Consider the following 14,701-nt stretch of genomic DNA (forward strand, 5'->3'; position numbering starts at 1 on the left):
CTCGTTACCATTTTTTTACCCAAAAATTTCTAGCCTCACTTCGGAACATATCTTTCAGGGCTGCTCTTTGATGGCCTGAAAACGTGATTCACTCGTCAAAAAACAACAACAACAATAATAACAATGAAAAACTATTTCCCTAGTCTAATAGACCACAATAAAATGCGTTTCCTTCCCGTGATTCCTTAATCTATCCGTGCAATAATATTACCGCTCACTCATATACTCATCACTGACTTAAAAGTTCTAGCCTTTAATTCTAGACAGATATTGCGCAGTTTCCTATGGCTTTTAGACTGACATTCCAACAGCAGTGATCATTTTATAACATACGCCCTCGAGTGGCGGGGTTAGTACGAGCCTTAGCAACCGCGCGCACTTTGTTTTGACTGGATGCTGGAAAGATGACTAGATGATAGCTACTAGTTTACTAGTCTTGTTTACCCTAATTACAAGAATATCCCGTCTTTTCTAAAGGTACGTTGCTAAGATAACCTACGTGTAAACTACCGTATAAATATAAATTAAAAACACATCATGTATTGGAACAAAAAGGAATAAGCCTAGGCACGTTGGTTGTCTGTGGATCCTATCACTCTCAGCCCAATGTTTTGACACTAACGCTGTGAGCTGTCGTTACACATTCTATAGTTATCTGTTACGGCTGAATGGCTCCGTAGTCGTATGAATTACGGCAGTTTGAAGACAGTAATTTGATATGACTAATACTCCTCCTCTGACGTTTTAACATCCCTCAATACTGCATGATAACTCTAATATCAGTCTTCGAAAGCTCCACGATTTTTGTGGGTACCCTTCATTCGCCCTTCACCCGCCCGGACATTTGAGTATCGCTATAGGTTCTTTAACCTGCTTCGATCTTACCACAAAAGCTTTTATTTATCTATTTATCTTTTAAGGGTTCGGGGGACTTAGATCTTAATACTGACATTATCACGTCATTTGTAATGATTACTGTGTTAACAATGACTTTTCAATTTTTCTTGCTCGCCATAAATATATCAGTGTGGTCTGTTCGATTGGCGTTGATTCTAAAGTGCAGTTTGTTACTATTGCACTGAATTCTATGAATTAATCCCCCAATACAGTAGCATCCCGAACCTGTATCTCCTCGCCAACACCGTCGGAAAAATGCAGCGTCAAAAAACCGTCCCACGCCCAAACTATTTTTTTATTTTTCTTATTTTTTTAAATCCAGCGTCAAATGATGCTCGTCATGCGCCGGCTGTGATGCGGTCACGTACTTTTCTGTTGGGGCAAAACCACTATTAATGTCTTTCCTTTATTTCTTTTTTTTAACTGGCAGGTCTTGCGATGGTCACACAATGTTAAAAAACAAATACGGACTAATAAATAAAGGTTTACGTTTAAACCGAAATGAAAAATAAAGTGATATAGTCAAATGCCAATGTCAGAAACGAAAACTATACTTCATTATGCAGGATATAATTTTCTTTGAATGTCATTTCCTAGAGTGGTGCAAACCGTTTATCTTTGTAGTTATCGCAAAATAACACCGTCGTCATGCGAGATGCTATTGGCAAATTACAGGAAATGAAAAGTGTTCGGAATGACTAAGTCTAACTGAAACTTATTCACAATTCACATACGCATAAATGCGCGTCCTTGATATACAATATATAAGTACACACACACACACACATACACAGAGAGAGAGAGAGAATAAGTTTCAGTTATTAGACTTAGTCATACCTAACTTTTTTATTTTTCGTATTTTCCAATAACATCACGCATGACGGTGTTATTAAGAAAGAATTACAAAACTAAATGGCTTACACCACACTAGGAAAGACAGACAAGGAAAATGATAACACTCAGTAAGTATAAATTTATATATATATATATATATATATTATATATATATATAGATATATATATATGTATATATATATATATAAATATATATGTGTGTGTGTGTGTGTGTGTGTGTGTGTGTGTGTGTGTGTATAAAGGTGTGGAAGTATGGAATCGATTTTTATCATTATTCCCTTAATTAATAATCCATTAATTCCCAGGTCTGCTTAAAGTGAGCCACACAGTCCCAAACACCTTTCAAAATCATTCTGCTAAAAATAAAACTGACGAAACCAAAGCGCAACAATGAACGATTGAACGTGTGAGGACCCGGTCCTGTTCGTAGTCCCAAATACCTGGGAAATATCAAAGGTTAAGGTCACGTCAAAGACATCCTCCTCCTCCTCCTCCTCCTCTACTTCTTCTTCTTCTTCTCTCTTTTTACATGAATAGGTAAGTTTTACTTACACGAATACTTCTGAATTACTTCTCTGAGGCTTTTCGATTTTGTTACCGGACGAGTAAGATAGACCGAACTTCTTTCCGTAACATTTTGCTAAGTCATCGACCTCTTTTATTTAGACTCATACGCAACCTACGGCTTTCGAGAGCATACCATTCAATACAAATGGACAATTGAAGAAAAAAATCCACAACACGTGGTAAGTTCAGTAGTTTAACGAGGGTCTCTTTGACGAAAAATGAAGAAAACAGGTTTATATAAAGGCGAAGGGGGGAAAAAAATAGCCGGGAGAAACGTATAGAACCCAGCCCAGATAAATAAGACTAGTGATCATCTCCATTCACACACTGCAGTACTCTTGGAGGTTCCCTTCTTCATACTTGGCAACGGTTTATGGGTGACCGACGGCTATGTTCGCGGGGATTTTTTGGGCGGGATTTTCTCGCTACTCCCTGGGCTGATGGCTGGAGTTGGGTCCAAATTACGTAAAAGGGGATGGAATGCGAGCGCACTCGCTAATCACTCTACGATGACTGTATGATGATAGCAATTTTACACACGAAGGAGCTTTGGATAAGAGGTCCTTCGTCTGAACGGCCGGATATGATTGTTACCTACAACGAGCAGCGTAAAATATGTTTTATTAAAAAAAAAAGCAAGACATACACTCTTGGCTAAAGAGGAAGCTCTGGCTATTGTTGATATGCTATACTTCTGATTTTATTTAGGGTACTCCTCTCTCTCTCTCATCCTCTCTTCTCTCTCCTCACTTCTCTCTCTCTCGCTCTCTCCTCTCTCTTCATCTCCGTCCTCTCTCTCTCTCTCAATATGCCCGAAAGCTCGTGGACAGCTAGGCTGTTACAACACTTCACATTACATTTGAGTCTTCTGTTCATAATAATGTGCGAAGGTCAAATATTATGCGCTTCCATGGCTCAGCAACCGGGCATGTTTACTATCGTATATACTGTATGAATAGAAAATGTAACGTCTGGCCAGTTGGAATAACTAGTACTTCTTGGAAACTGTTCTAGAACTCTCACATAAGAATTGCTAAAATCTAAATAAAATGTTTGATATGATTTACATCGGCTATTTTTTCCTCATATTATATAAAAGAAGGTAGATAAATATAGTTTAATTTTTTTGAATTTCCTTACTTTATATTGTTCGCTCTCGCTCTTGTGTTTTCCAAAGATACTAGGCGTGTCTATTTAAATCCTTGATTTTTAAGTTTGTATTGTTTACGCAGTAAGTGGCGTTCATACTAACTCGTGAGTTCCTTTCTGAGCAAAACCTATCATTAACTGCCACAGCTGATGACTTTCTGATTCCAGACATTAGAAAGGGACTAAATATTGGGTTTATTCGGTTGGTACCAGCTAAAGACCTTGATAGTCAGCCTTCTTTAATATTTCTTGTCATTTCATTCTACTGAATGAACGCTTGTTCTTGTTTCAGGAGCATGCGTCTAGGCCCAGAACCCAGCGAGCAGTCCAGACTTCGATTCAGGCTCTACTCCCTCTACTCCTGGGGATGTCCTTTCGTCATTGCCGTCATCTCTGTTATCATCGACTCGCTCCCGGAAGACATCGAAGTCATCAGGCCCAGATTTGGAGAAACCACTTGCTGGTTCGACAGTAAGTGGAGCCTTTTTTGCGACTAGTTTGCCGTCAGAGGGAATTTTCCAGCGCGTGCGAGATCCTGGGCCTCGAGTGGAAGTGCGGAGTTACCCGTGATGCTTGGTCCATTTTAGTTAAAATTATACAGATTATGATTAAGCCGTAAGGGGCAACTTATCACAAGAAATTTCGTCACAAATTAAGGGTAATCTTGTACCTAATGTAATGTCCGGTAATTTTGAGATGATAGAACACACATCTCATCGATTGCTCTATTCAACGTCATTGTAGTACACCATTCACTTGACGTATGTTTGATATTTGCAGAAAGATTTCTCCATATTGTTGTTGCAGTTTGAATAAAATTCAAGTTATTCTAATTGCATGCATGTATGCTTATCATTTAACAGTAGCTAAGCATTCTTATTCAACTCTGAACAACCTTGAACAAGTGACAAGCAACATCTAATTCAGTTCACTGTAGTATCATAGTAGTGGTATACATAAACACGACAATTTCTACCAATTCCTTCGGCATTTTAGAGAAAGACATCCGGAAATATATTTTGACCAACCAACACTAATCTGTTACTTCTTATTACTTCTTAAAGACTCACTCGAACCATTTGTTTCTTTTCACTGAGTCTGATGGCTTCCGTCGGAACAACATTTGACGCTTCAGTGCAGATGTTGTTGTTCACGCCTGAATTCTTTTGTCCCTCAAAGGTCTTCTATAATTCTGTTTTGCTTTTTCTTCAAGCTGTCCTTTTAGTTAAGCGTTGTAAAGGTGGCAACAGGAATTTTTGGTCATTTCATATTTAGCATAGAATTTTTCCCCCTTTTTATTAGAGGCTTAATTTCAACAGCAACAACTTTAAATACTGTATATATATATATATATATATATATATATATATATATATATAGTGATGTATATATATATATATATATATATATATATAATATATATTAATAATAATCTAATAATAATATAATAATAATAATAATAATAAATAACAATAATAATAATAAAAGGCGCGTATATAAAAACGCCAAAATATAGAAAAAATACTATATTTCAGATACTGCTGTCTCTCTCTATTTTCCAAATATTTTAAAATATTTGCATTATATTTAAAATAATTTTTTTATATATTTCCAAAACACAACGGAATATGAATTCACTTTTAATTACCTTAAGCGTAGTGCTGGAATGCCTTCAATAATATTGGTCTTCAAATGAAAATGAGAGTTTATGCTAATTACACTGCAGTGAGAAATTCACCAGTGACTCCACGCCAAAAATATATTTTGCAAATTCTTTTTTTTATAAATTGGCTTTCTTATTACCATAGTAAAAAACAGTAAAATTATAAGTTATTCATTCTTATTTGTTTGCAGCATTCATAAAACGTGAGGTGTTCTTTGTCAAATATGTTTTCTTATTAATTAATAATAAGTAGAAAGTACAGAAAAAAAACTATTTGAAAAGGTAATAAGTTCAAATCAATCTAATTTCTTTTATATATACGTTTATTAAATTATTTTCTACAACATTCGAAAAACATGAGGTGTTCTTTGTCAAATCTGTTTTCTTATTAATTAATAATAAATAAAAACTACAGAAAAATACTATTTGAAAAGCTAATAGGTACGATTCAATCTAATTTCTTTTATATGGGCGACGTTTATTCATTCATTTATTTCTAAATCATTAAAAAAAACCAAAGGTGTTATTTTCCAAATCTATTCTTTATTAAATGACGATAAATAGCAATTACAGGAAAAACTGTTTGAAAAGCTAATAAATACTAATGAACACTAAAATATGAACTATAGAATGAAAAATCTATTTGAAAATCTGATAAGCATGATTCAGTCTAATTTCCTTTTTTTTTTTTTTTTTTTTTTTTTTTTTTTTTTTTTTTTTTTGTCTAGGCAACGTAGGATCTGAATCGATATGGGTCTACTTCTACGGAATCATCCTGGTGATCATTATTGTCAACATTCTCTTCTTCTGCCATGTCATGTACATACTGCTGGCTCAGCAACGGGACTCGACTTTGGAAAAGACGCGAAAACAGAACAGGGAGAGGTAAGCAGAATACCCGGGTCAAGTGAGTTTAAATAGTATGTATGTATGTATGGATGGATGGATGCATATGTATATGAAATATAAAAGTACTCTGTCATACTTATCATAAATGCTAGGTCAAATCCACAGTGAAAAACCTGTTGTCAAGCATCGTATATTATATATATATATATATATATATATATATATATATATATATATATATATATATATATATATATATATGTATATATATATATATATATATATATATATATATATATATATATATATATATATATATATATATATATATACGTACAATGCTTACAGCTTTCGTCCAGCTGTTGTGGACTATGTTTTGTAACGGATTTTGTTGTGGACTTGACCTAAAATATATAATGTATGTATAGATTTGTGTATATATATATATATATATATATACATACATGTATGTATATAAATAAAGGTATAAGCCACGAAGGAAAAATAAACAATGGAGTTTCTGCAAGATCTTTCGAATCAAGTGTCCTTTACTCAGCAGAATAAACTTGACTACAAGAAAGGTCGTATAATTGACAGATAGGGATTATAAGGAGATTAGCACCTAGACTCCGGCACACCTGGAGAATGAGTAACCTTCCAAAACAAGCATAAACATGGGTACAATTTAATAAAAAACAAAAAGATTACGTCAATCTGCTCAGACACAAGGACAAGACAATTAAAGGGTTATATAGGGCGACAGCTATTCAGAACTTTGGTAAACAAAAACATATTCACAATACATATTCACAATATCACCACTCCTCTCAAACTTGTACACGGAATTTTTTGAAAAACGCTACTTACCTAATATCATTTATATTCCTGTAAAGTGGTATAAATATGTTGATGATATTTTAGCTGTTCTGCCTGCTGGTATTGATGTAAATGATTTACTCTCTAAATTAAATAACCAGGTACCATCAATTTTTTCTTATATGTTTTTACGAGAATTGCACATTGTCAGTCCCCAATATTTGGATCAAGAAATTGAATACATAAGAAAAATAGGGAAAGATTTATGTTATCCTTCACATATATTAGATATTTGTTATAATAAAGCCCACAAAAAGTTTTATAGTGTAAGTAACACGGAGAAAGAAAATTCTAAGAACATTCTCAGTTTGCCTTATTTTAACGGATTTGAAACCATTAAATCATTGTTAAAAGCCTCTAGGGTCAACCTCGTTTTTTCCTCTAATAACTCACTAAAAGGAATGTTAATAAAAAATGGCCCCAGAAAAAGCAACAACATAATATATAAAATTCCATGTATGGACTACCCCTCATTTTATCTCGGACAGTCGAGCAAGGGCTAAGAAGTAAGATTAAGCCAGCATAAATATTCTGTAAAAACTGGGCAAACATCTAATGCAACATTCATTCATTTAAGTGAAAACAACCACTGAATAAATTGGATTGGTAGTTCAGTAATTGCAAGGGCCAAAGATGTCTTATCACGAAATCTATTAGAATCTGCCATAATACAGCTTACTTCCCATTGTAATTCTAATATTAGTCGTGGCCGGTTTCATTTAGACCCTTGTATTTGTAACATGTTTAAGAATGACCTAAAAGATATGATTACAGACTTAAATACAAATTAGTTGCCTTAATATATATCTTCGTTGTATATGTATGTTTAATATGTATTGTGAATATGTATTGTGAATATGTATTGTGAATATGTTTTTGTTTACCCAAGTTTTGAATAGCTGTCGCCCTATATAATCCTTTAATTGTCTTGTCCTTGTGTCTGAGCAGATTGACTTAATCTTTTTTTCTTTTTTAATTGTACCCATGTTTATGTTTGTATGGGAAGGTTACTCATTCTCCAGGTGTGCCGGATTCTAGCTACTAATCTCCTTATAATACCTATCTGTCAGTTATACGACTTTTCTTGTACTGTCAATTCCTCATGTAAGTCAGTTTATCTGCTGAGTAAAGGACGTTTGATTCGAAAGATCTTGCAGAAACTCCATTGTTTATTTTTCCTTCGTAGCTTATACCTTTATTTATGGATTTATCACGTTCCAAACTTTCATGATTCAGTTATACATGCATGTATAATATATATATATATATATATATATATATATATATAATATATATATACATATACGTATATATATATATTTTTTCATATATATATACGTATATTATATATATTTTTTCATATATATATATGTGCATATATATACGTTTATTTATGAATAATATTACACACATTCTCGTATTTCTGTCTAAGCAAAGAAACATCACCATCATGAATATATATTATACGAGTTTTGTCTTACATTCACCTGCTTGTATGAGTACATAGGTAAGGGGATGATTCCGTATAAATAATACTAATTTGTGGTGGATGATTTAACATATGTGAAGGGAAGGAATCGTATACTTCATAATCATGAGGCTAAAATAGCAAAAAAAAAGTGTCTTGCGTAATGGTGTCCTGACAATAACTTCAGAATGTCGTGGAAAACTAAAACTGGGGAAAGGAGATTATTCGTTTATATATACGAATGCAGAGTAGATAAAGCAGTTGGTTAGTAAATGCAAAATTTAGGGGAATAACTGTCCAATGCCGACGGTGAGTTAATGGCTTGTGTATGTGTGTGTGTGTGTGTGTGTGTGTATATATATATATATATATATATATATATATATATATATATATATATACATATATATACATATATATATATATACATCGAAATATATCAATGTATATATTATATGTATATATAAATACATATATGTATATAACTATATGTATAAATATGAATATATATATATATATATATATATATATATTATATATATTATATGTATATATATTATATATATATATATATATATATATATAAAACTTTTTATTAATGTTTACAGATTATGCCTGTACGTGAAGCTGTTTATAGTGATGGGGATCACATGGCTGGCAGAGGTGGTATCTTGGCAACAAGGAAGCTGTAAATTCTGGTAAGTTGTTCCAAACACCAGATCTTTTTTCCCTTTCAATAGGGTTTTGTACATTTTGTACAATTGTATAAAGTAACTGCAATAATTTACTCATCAGACAATTTGTTAAGTTATTGCAATTTTATAAAGTAACTAGAATAATTTATTAATCAGACAATATTTGAAGTTATTGCAATTTTATAAAGTAACTAGAATAATTTACTAATCTGACAATTATTTTTAGTTATTAACTAACTGAAAATTGCTTTTTTTTCTCGTGATTCCCTGACCTCTTAACAAAAGTCTGGAGTTGAAGTTCAAGGGGAACAATAACAAATTTATTAATATAAATAAGCATTTATAGGGACGTGTCCATCCCACGGTAAACAAAAAACGAAATTTTGCTCTTAAAAAAATCGTGATAGGTAAAGGACTTGGACTGAACTGTTTTTGTTTTACAGATCAGATCAATAAAAGTGTAATTTTATTTACGGTTTAATCCGAGGAATAAAAATAATCTTTTTTCCATTTGAATTGAATTATGCAAAATGATAAATTAGGCCAACTGATGACTGAAAGACCCTCATTGGTTTCTGTATCTGTCTTGTCATCTTTGTTTATTATTCTATCTCTTCCCAGGATTGCCACAGATGTTATCAACTGTCTGCAGGGAGTCTTCATCTTTCTCATGTACATCTGCAAGAAGAATGATCTGCAGAGGGTAAGTGGATTCTCTCCCTCTCTCTCTCTCTCTCTCTCTCTCTCTCTCTCTCTCGCTCTCTCTCTCTCTCTCTCTCTCTCTCTCTCTCTCTCTAATATATATATATATATATATATATATATATATATATATATATATATATATATATATATATATCATTCTTCGTATTGCTGCCTGTTCCTTGTTACGTCGGCACAAATGTAATATTTAAAAGAGTGGTCTCTGTAAATCGATGCATTATGATAACGAAGAAAAAAAAATACATCTTCGATTTGCACAGTGATCTATTTCATCAAAACTCACCATCAGAATAGTTTTAATAAAGCTTTCACTTCGATGTTATAGGAACAATGATTGATGAAATGAATCAGCTGGAGTTGGGGTAATAAAGGTTATCAAGAAATAAGCCGCGAGTCTTTATGGAAACGTTGATATCTCCATGAATGATAAAATTCCTGAAGTTTAATGCAACCGTTTGATTGTTTTCTCAACTGTTTTGTAATCAGAAAATCACTGCAGTTTTGGGGGTTTAATTGCTGACTCTTGATAGCGTAAGGAGATGGCCATGTCTGAGTGTTACTTCTTTGGTTTGAGCTCTTAATATATAAAAACTATTTTTTTTTCTTATAATTTAATTTAGAATTCTTTCCCAAATTTCTATTCAAATATTTCTTTTACATCTAAATTTACGTTGAAAATTTTGTTGATCACGGACAGACCTTTAAACGGCGCATAAAGGCTCATCCATTAAGCCAATCACAGACCTTTAAATAGGCAGCGCATTAAATGTCCACCCGATTAGCAAATGACAATCCACTGTCATTTTCTGACGATGCCATATATCACCTGAACAGGTTCGTGACAGGTGGGACGCGGTGGTTCGACATCTCAAGGAAGAGGTTCGATCCCGGAATTTGTGGCCCACCATAACCCAGGCTTGCTCTGAGAATGAACCCGGGCCTGGTGGGAACACCTCGAGGAGCAGCAGCTCCTCCGCCGAAAACAAGACAAAAAGTACGGTGGTCTCTCTGGGTTCTTCCCAGGCCAAGTTCCCTTCGGAGGTTTCAGCAGAGAAGTAAGTGTTTCTTATGACATTCGATCGCCTTACCTGTATTATTATTATTATTATTATTATTATTATTATTATTATTATTATTATTATTATTATTATTATTATTATTATTTTTAACAAAACATGCCTACGAGAGGGTCTTCTTCCGAAAATTATTATTATTATTATTATTATTATTATTATTATTATTATTATTATTATTATTATTATTATTATTATTATTATTATTATTATTATTATATGCAGAAGGTGAAACCCTGTTGTTCATATGGAAGAAGCCAACAGGAGCCACTGACTTGAAATTCAAGCTTCCAAAGAATATGGTGCTCATTAAGAAATAAGAGAAGGTAAAGGGTAATACAAAAACAATACATTAATAAATAGATGAAAACGCGTTAAAATGAAAGCAGAATAGCATTCTCTGACGTAGGTAAGACACTGACAAAGGTGGTACGTTTTATCCTTTGCTCTTTGCATTTTAAAGGAAATTGTATCTACGTATATAACTTTTTTAAAAAAATGGTTTCGCGGAGGTAAAAAAATTCAGCATTTTCACTCATTCTGCTTGTTAGTCTCTGCATGCAAATTTACACACGACTGTCCATTTGTTTTCTAAAGCCAGATGCCTTAGCAATACTTTCTTTTATAGTTTAGGTTAAATTTGACTATAATTTGATCATGAGTGAGTGTAAAGAGAATTTATGCTGGATAAAAACTACTAAAACATGGCTTTTTCTGGAATCTGTAAACGTGAATGGAGAAATATAGCCATCTTGGTAAGTGATAGGGAACTACATATGCATTTATTTTATTTCCATTCAAGTTGGGGACTCGCGTCATGTTTGCTGTTAGGGCCACGAATGACAAATGTTCTGACAACTGAGCAGTATAAAATTGGTCGATAATTTGTTAAATATTTCATATTCTTCAGATTTTTTTAAAGTAGTACTGCAAGCATGACTCTCAGCAAACGAGATATATGACAAAGTTTGTATAAGAGCGAGCGTCGCGTTTAGTCAGTAGAATAGGCGTTTTTGAGTCACTTCTCGAAAAATATGACGAACACTGTTTCACCCAAACAGGAGCACTTCTTCGGTTTCCCCGGAACCTACGAAAGAAGAAGAGCAACTTCGAGACGTCACTCCTTCAGGTAACGGCACAGAGGCCTCCAGATCTGAAGGAGAACCACCACAAAAACAAGATACCTCCGCACCACCACCAGATGATGATGGTTCCGAGGGAAAGGTATCAGAAGTTCAGGAAGTTGAAGAATGTAACGATACAAGCGACAATGCAATTCCTCACGAGGAATCCCATAGTGGGGAAACTGTGAATCCTCCCGAGGTCTCAATTGATGTGAATACTCCCGAGGTCTCAATTGATATGGAGACTCACGAAGACGAGGAAGATGAAGGCACTTGTGCGGGATTAGACGTGAAATATTATTTGAATGACGGCTACGATACAGATGCCAAATCAAGCAGAGACGGTGCTTCGTCAGAGAATGTCGGTGACACTGAACTGAAGGAAATTCATCGAAACGTATGAAGTTAACTTTGGTGATTATATTTATCGTTACAAGACGGGTAATAGTTATGGAGCTTTTGAATTTTATTCTCTTAATGAATCCTAATGATGATTGTATATATTTTCAGGGTAAACTGTGAACTCATCATGACTTGTACTTCATTTTCTGGCTAGGCATTATTGCATATTATCCTCTGTGCTTGGTTGTACTATTATCCCGATATGTATACTAGTATATTTTGAGTGTAATCAAACTGTCTGAAGGTACTGTTATTTGAAAGTAAAAAGTAAATAGTACTCTCTTATTGCCAATCATTATATTAGAAATAGAAGAATCCAGTGCCGACTTCAAAGTCTACAGTGCTTTTAAAGTGCGTTCAAAGGCAACTGTAAAATCTTGGCAGGGTCTGTGAATGATCTCAATGTAGTCAGAGAATTTTTTTTTTCTTTTTGGTTACCTATCCTCCAAAAGTGGCATAAACATCTCTAGATGTTTACTGAGTGGTAAGGTAAATATTTTTCATGAGTGATAATCAAAAGGAAGTTTGATTCGTAACCGAACTGAAGTGTTGCACTATTAAACAGACGTCGTTTCCGTGTCTGCGTCAAGACTTAGCTCTTCTGTCAGAGAAAAAGTAGCGCAGCGGTGACTGCCCGATAGTGCAAATTTCAAATGGTTGGCCGACAGAACTTGGAAGGAGGAGAGACAAAGGAGAATGTGGAACAGGGACACAAATTCCTATTCATTGTAAAGCAGTGTTATTATGGAATATGGCTAAAATAATGAAAGAATCTTAGGACGGAGAATACAAACAGCGAGGCATAACCGGTTCGTTTCTGCGAGAAATTGAAACGTGGTAATATTTTGCTGTGCAATGTACTTTTGCGTCGTATATGTTAATGTGTTAATGTTCAGCTCTTTGCCTTTCTGTGTGGACTGTATATGTGCAGGAATATGGTGCTGTAAAAATGTTCAAAATAATACTTCAAAATAATATTATACTGGACATATAATCTTCTTCTATGTGAAGTCATGATACAGGGTTCTGTGCAATATTAAACACGCAAATGTATGCGTGTGCCTCTCTGTTAATTGTGTATACGCACACTCGTAACGCTTTCGTGTAAAAGTGCCACAATGACATGATTAAAAAAAGACATAATTTATGTATTGTACCTGTTAGCATTATTCGTTTATTTACACGGATTTCAATAAAGATGAGAATAAACATGCTTTTATTTATCTCTGAAAATAAAATCTTATATTAGGACATAAAGCAGACTTATTATATATTTGCGTATCAGAAATGTTATGCATCATATACATAATGCACCGACTTTTAAGCTGTACGCTTGGAAATGCAGCTTACTTAATAAACCATCAATAACTTTGGTGAAAACTTTCCCCTGACCCATTCAATCTTATTTGTATTAATCCTTGCGTCGTTGGCTAGTCAGAATTGTATACTTTTTCACTTGTCCTCTGGGTTTTCTGACCATACAGTCGGTAGGTAAATCTTCTACAGGTCTGCATCTTCATTTTTTTTTTTTTTTGCCCTTTCCGTAGGTGTGGCAAAGTGTGAAAGTGAGTCTGCTCACCGATTGAAAAAAACGCCGAAGTTCCTTTTCAGTACAGGGTATAATGCTGTATGAGCCACGCCCCACAAAACTCTCAGCCTCGGCCCGGTGGTGGCATGCCCCACAGAGGTGCCAGATGCACGATCATGGCTAACCTTAACCATAAATGAAATAAAAACTACAAAGGCTAAAGGGCTGCAATTTGATACGTTTGATGATTGGAGAGTGGACACTGAACATAGCAATCTGCAGCCCTCTAGCCTCAGTAGTTCTCAAGATCTGAGGACGGACAGACAAAGCCATCTCAATAGTTGTCTTTTACAGAAATCTAATATCAGCTTTCTTTCTTTTTTTCTTCAAATCTTCAGCTGAAACATTTACAGATAGAGTCAACCGATTATAAACCCACGAGGGTTTATAATAGAGTACCTGTCAGTAAATAACGTCGTCTCCATAAAAAAAAAAAAGTTTTTAAGATGAGGGAACAAATGCTGTACCGCATTATAAAAATTCACAATGTTGTAATTAAGTTATTGCCTATTAAAAATCCATAATTATATCAATAAGCTTTATTATTGGTGGAAGTTAAAAACGAAGACTTTCGAACATCTGAACTGTCTCACCTCAGGTTATTATTATTATTATTATTATTATTATTATTATTATTATTATTATTTTTTTTTTTTTTTATTTTTTTTTTTTTTTGCCCTATCACAGTCCTCCAATTCGACTGGGTGGTATTTATAGTGTGGGGTTCCGGGTTGCATCCTGCCTCCTTAGGAGTCCATCACTTTTCTTATTA

General features: G+C 34.0%; 1 protein-coding gene across 1 annotated transcript in view; it reads left to right on the plus strand.

The window, feature by feature from the left end:
• Window positions 1-13,550, plus strand: part of LOC135216861 (uncharacterized) — a 31,162-nt gene extending 17,612 nt beyond the window's left edge. The window contains exons 4-9 of the mRNA XM_064252374.1: window positions 3,761-3,939; window positions 5,860-6,016; window positions 8,933-9,022; window positions 9,641-9,722; window positions 10,577-10,797; window positions 11,877-13,550. Coding sequence (XP_064108444.1) covers window positions 3,761-3,939; window positions 5,860-6,016; window positions 8,933-9,022; window positions 9,641-9,722; window positions 10,577-10,797; window positions 11,877-12,342 — 1,195 coding nt within the window. The 3' untranslated portion in view covers window positions 12,343-13,550. The remainder of the gene's footprint in view (window positions 1-3,760; window positions 3,940-5,859; window positions 6,017-8,932; window positions 9,023-9,640; window positions 9,723-10,576; window positions 10,798-11,876) is intronic.
• The last annotated feature ends 1,151 nt before the right edge of the window (window positions 13,551-14,701 follow it).

Source organism: Macrobrachium nipponense, chromosome 6 (genome assembly GCF_015104395.2).
Source record: "Macrobrachium nipponense isolate FS-2020 chromosome 6, ASM1510439v2, whole genome shotgun sequence".
In the NCBI taxonomy this organism is placed as follows: Eukaryota; Metazoa; Arthropoda; class Malacostraca; order Decapoda; family Palaemonidae; genus Macrobrachium; species Macrobrachium nipponense.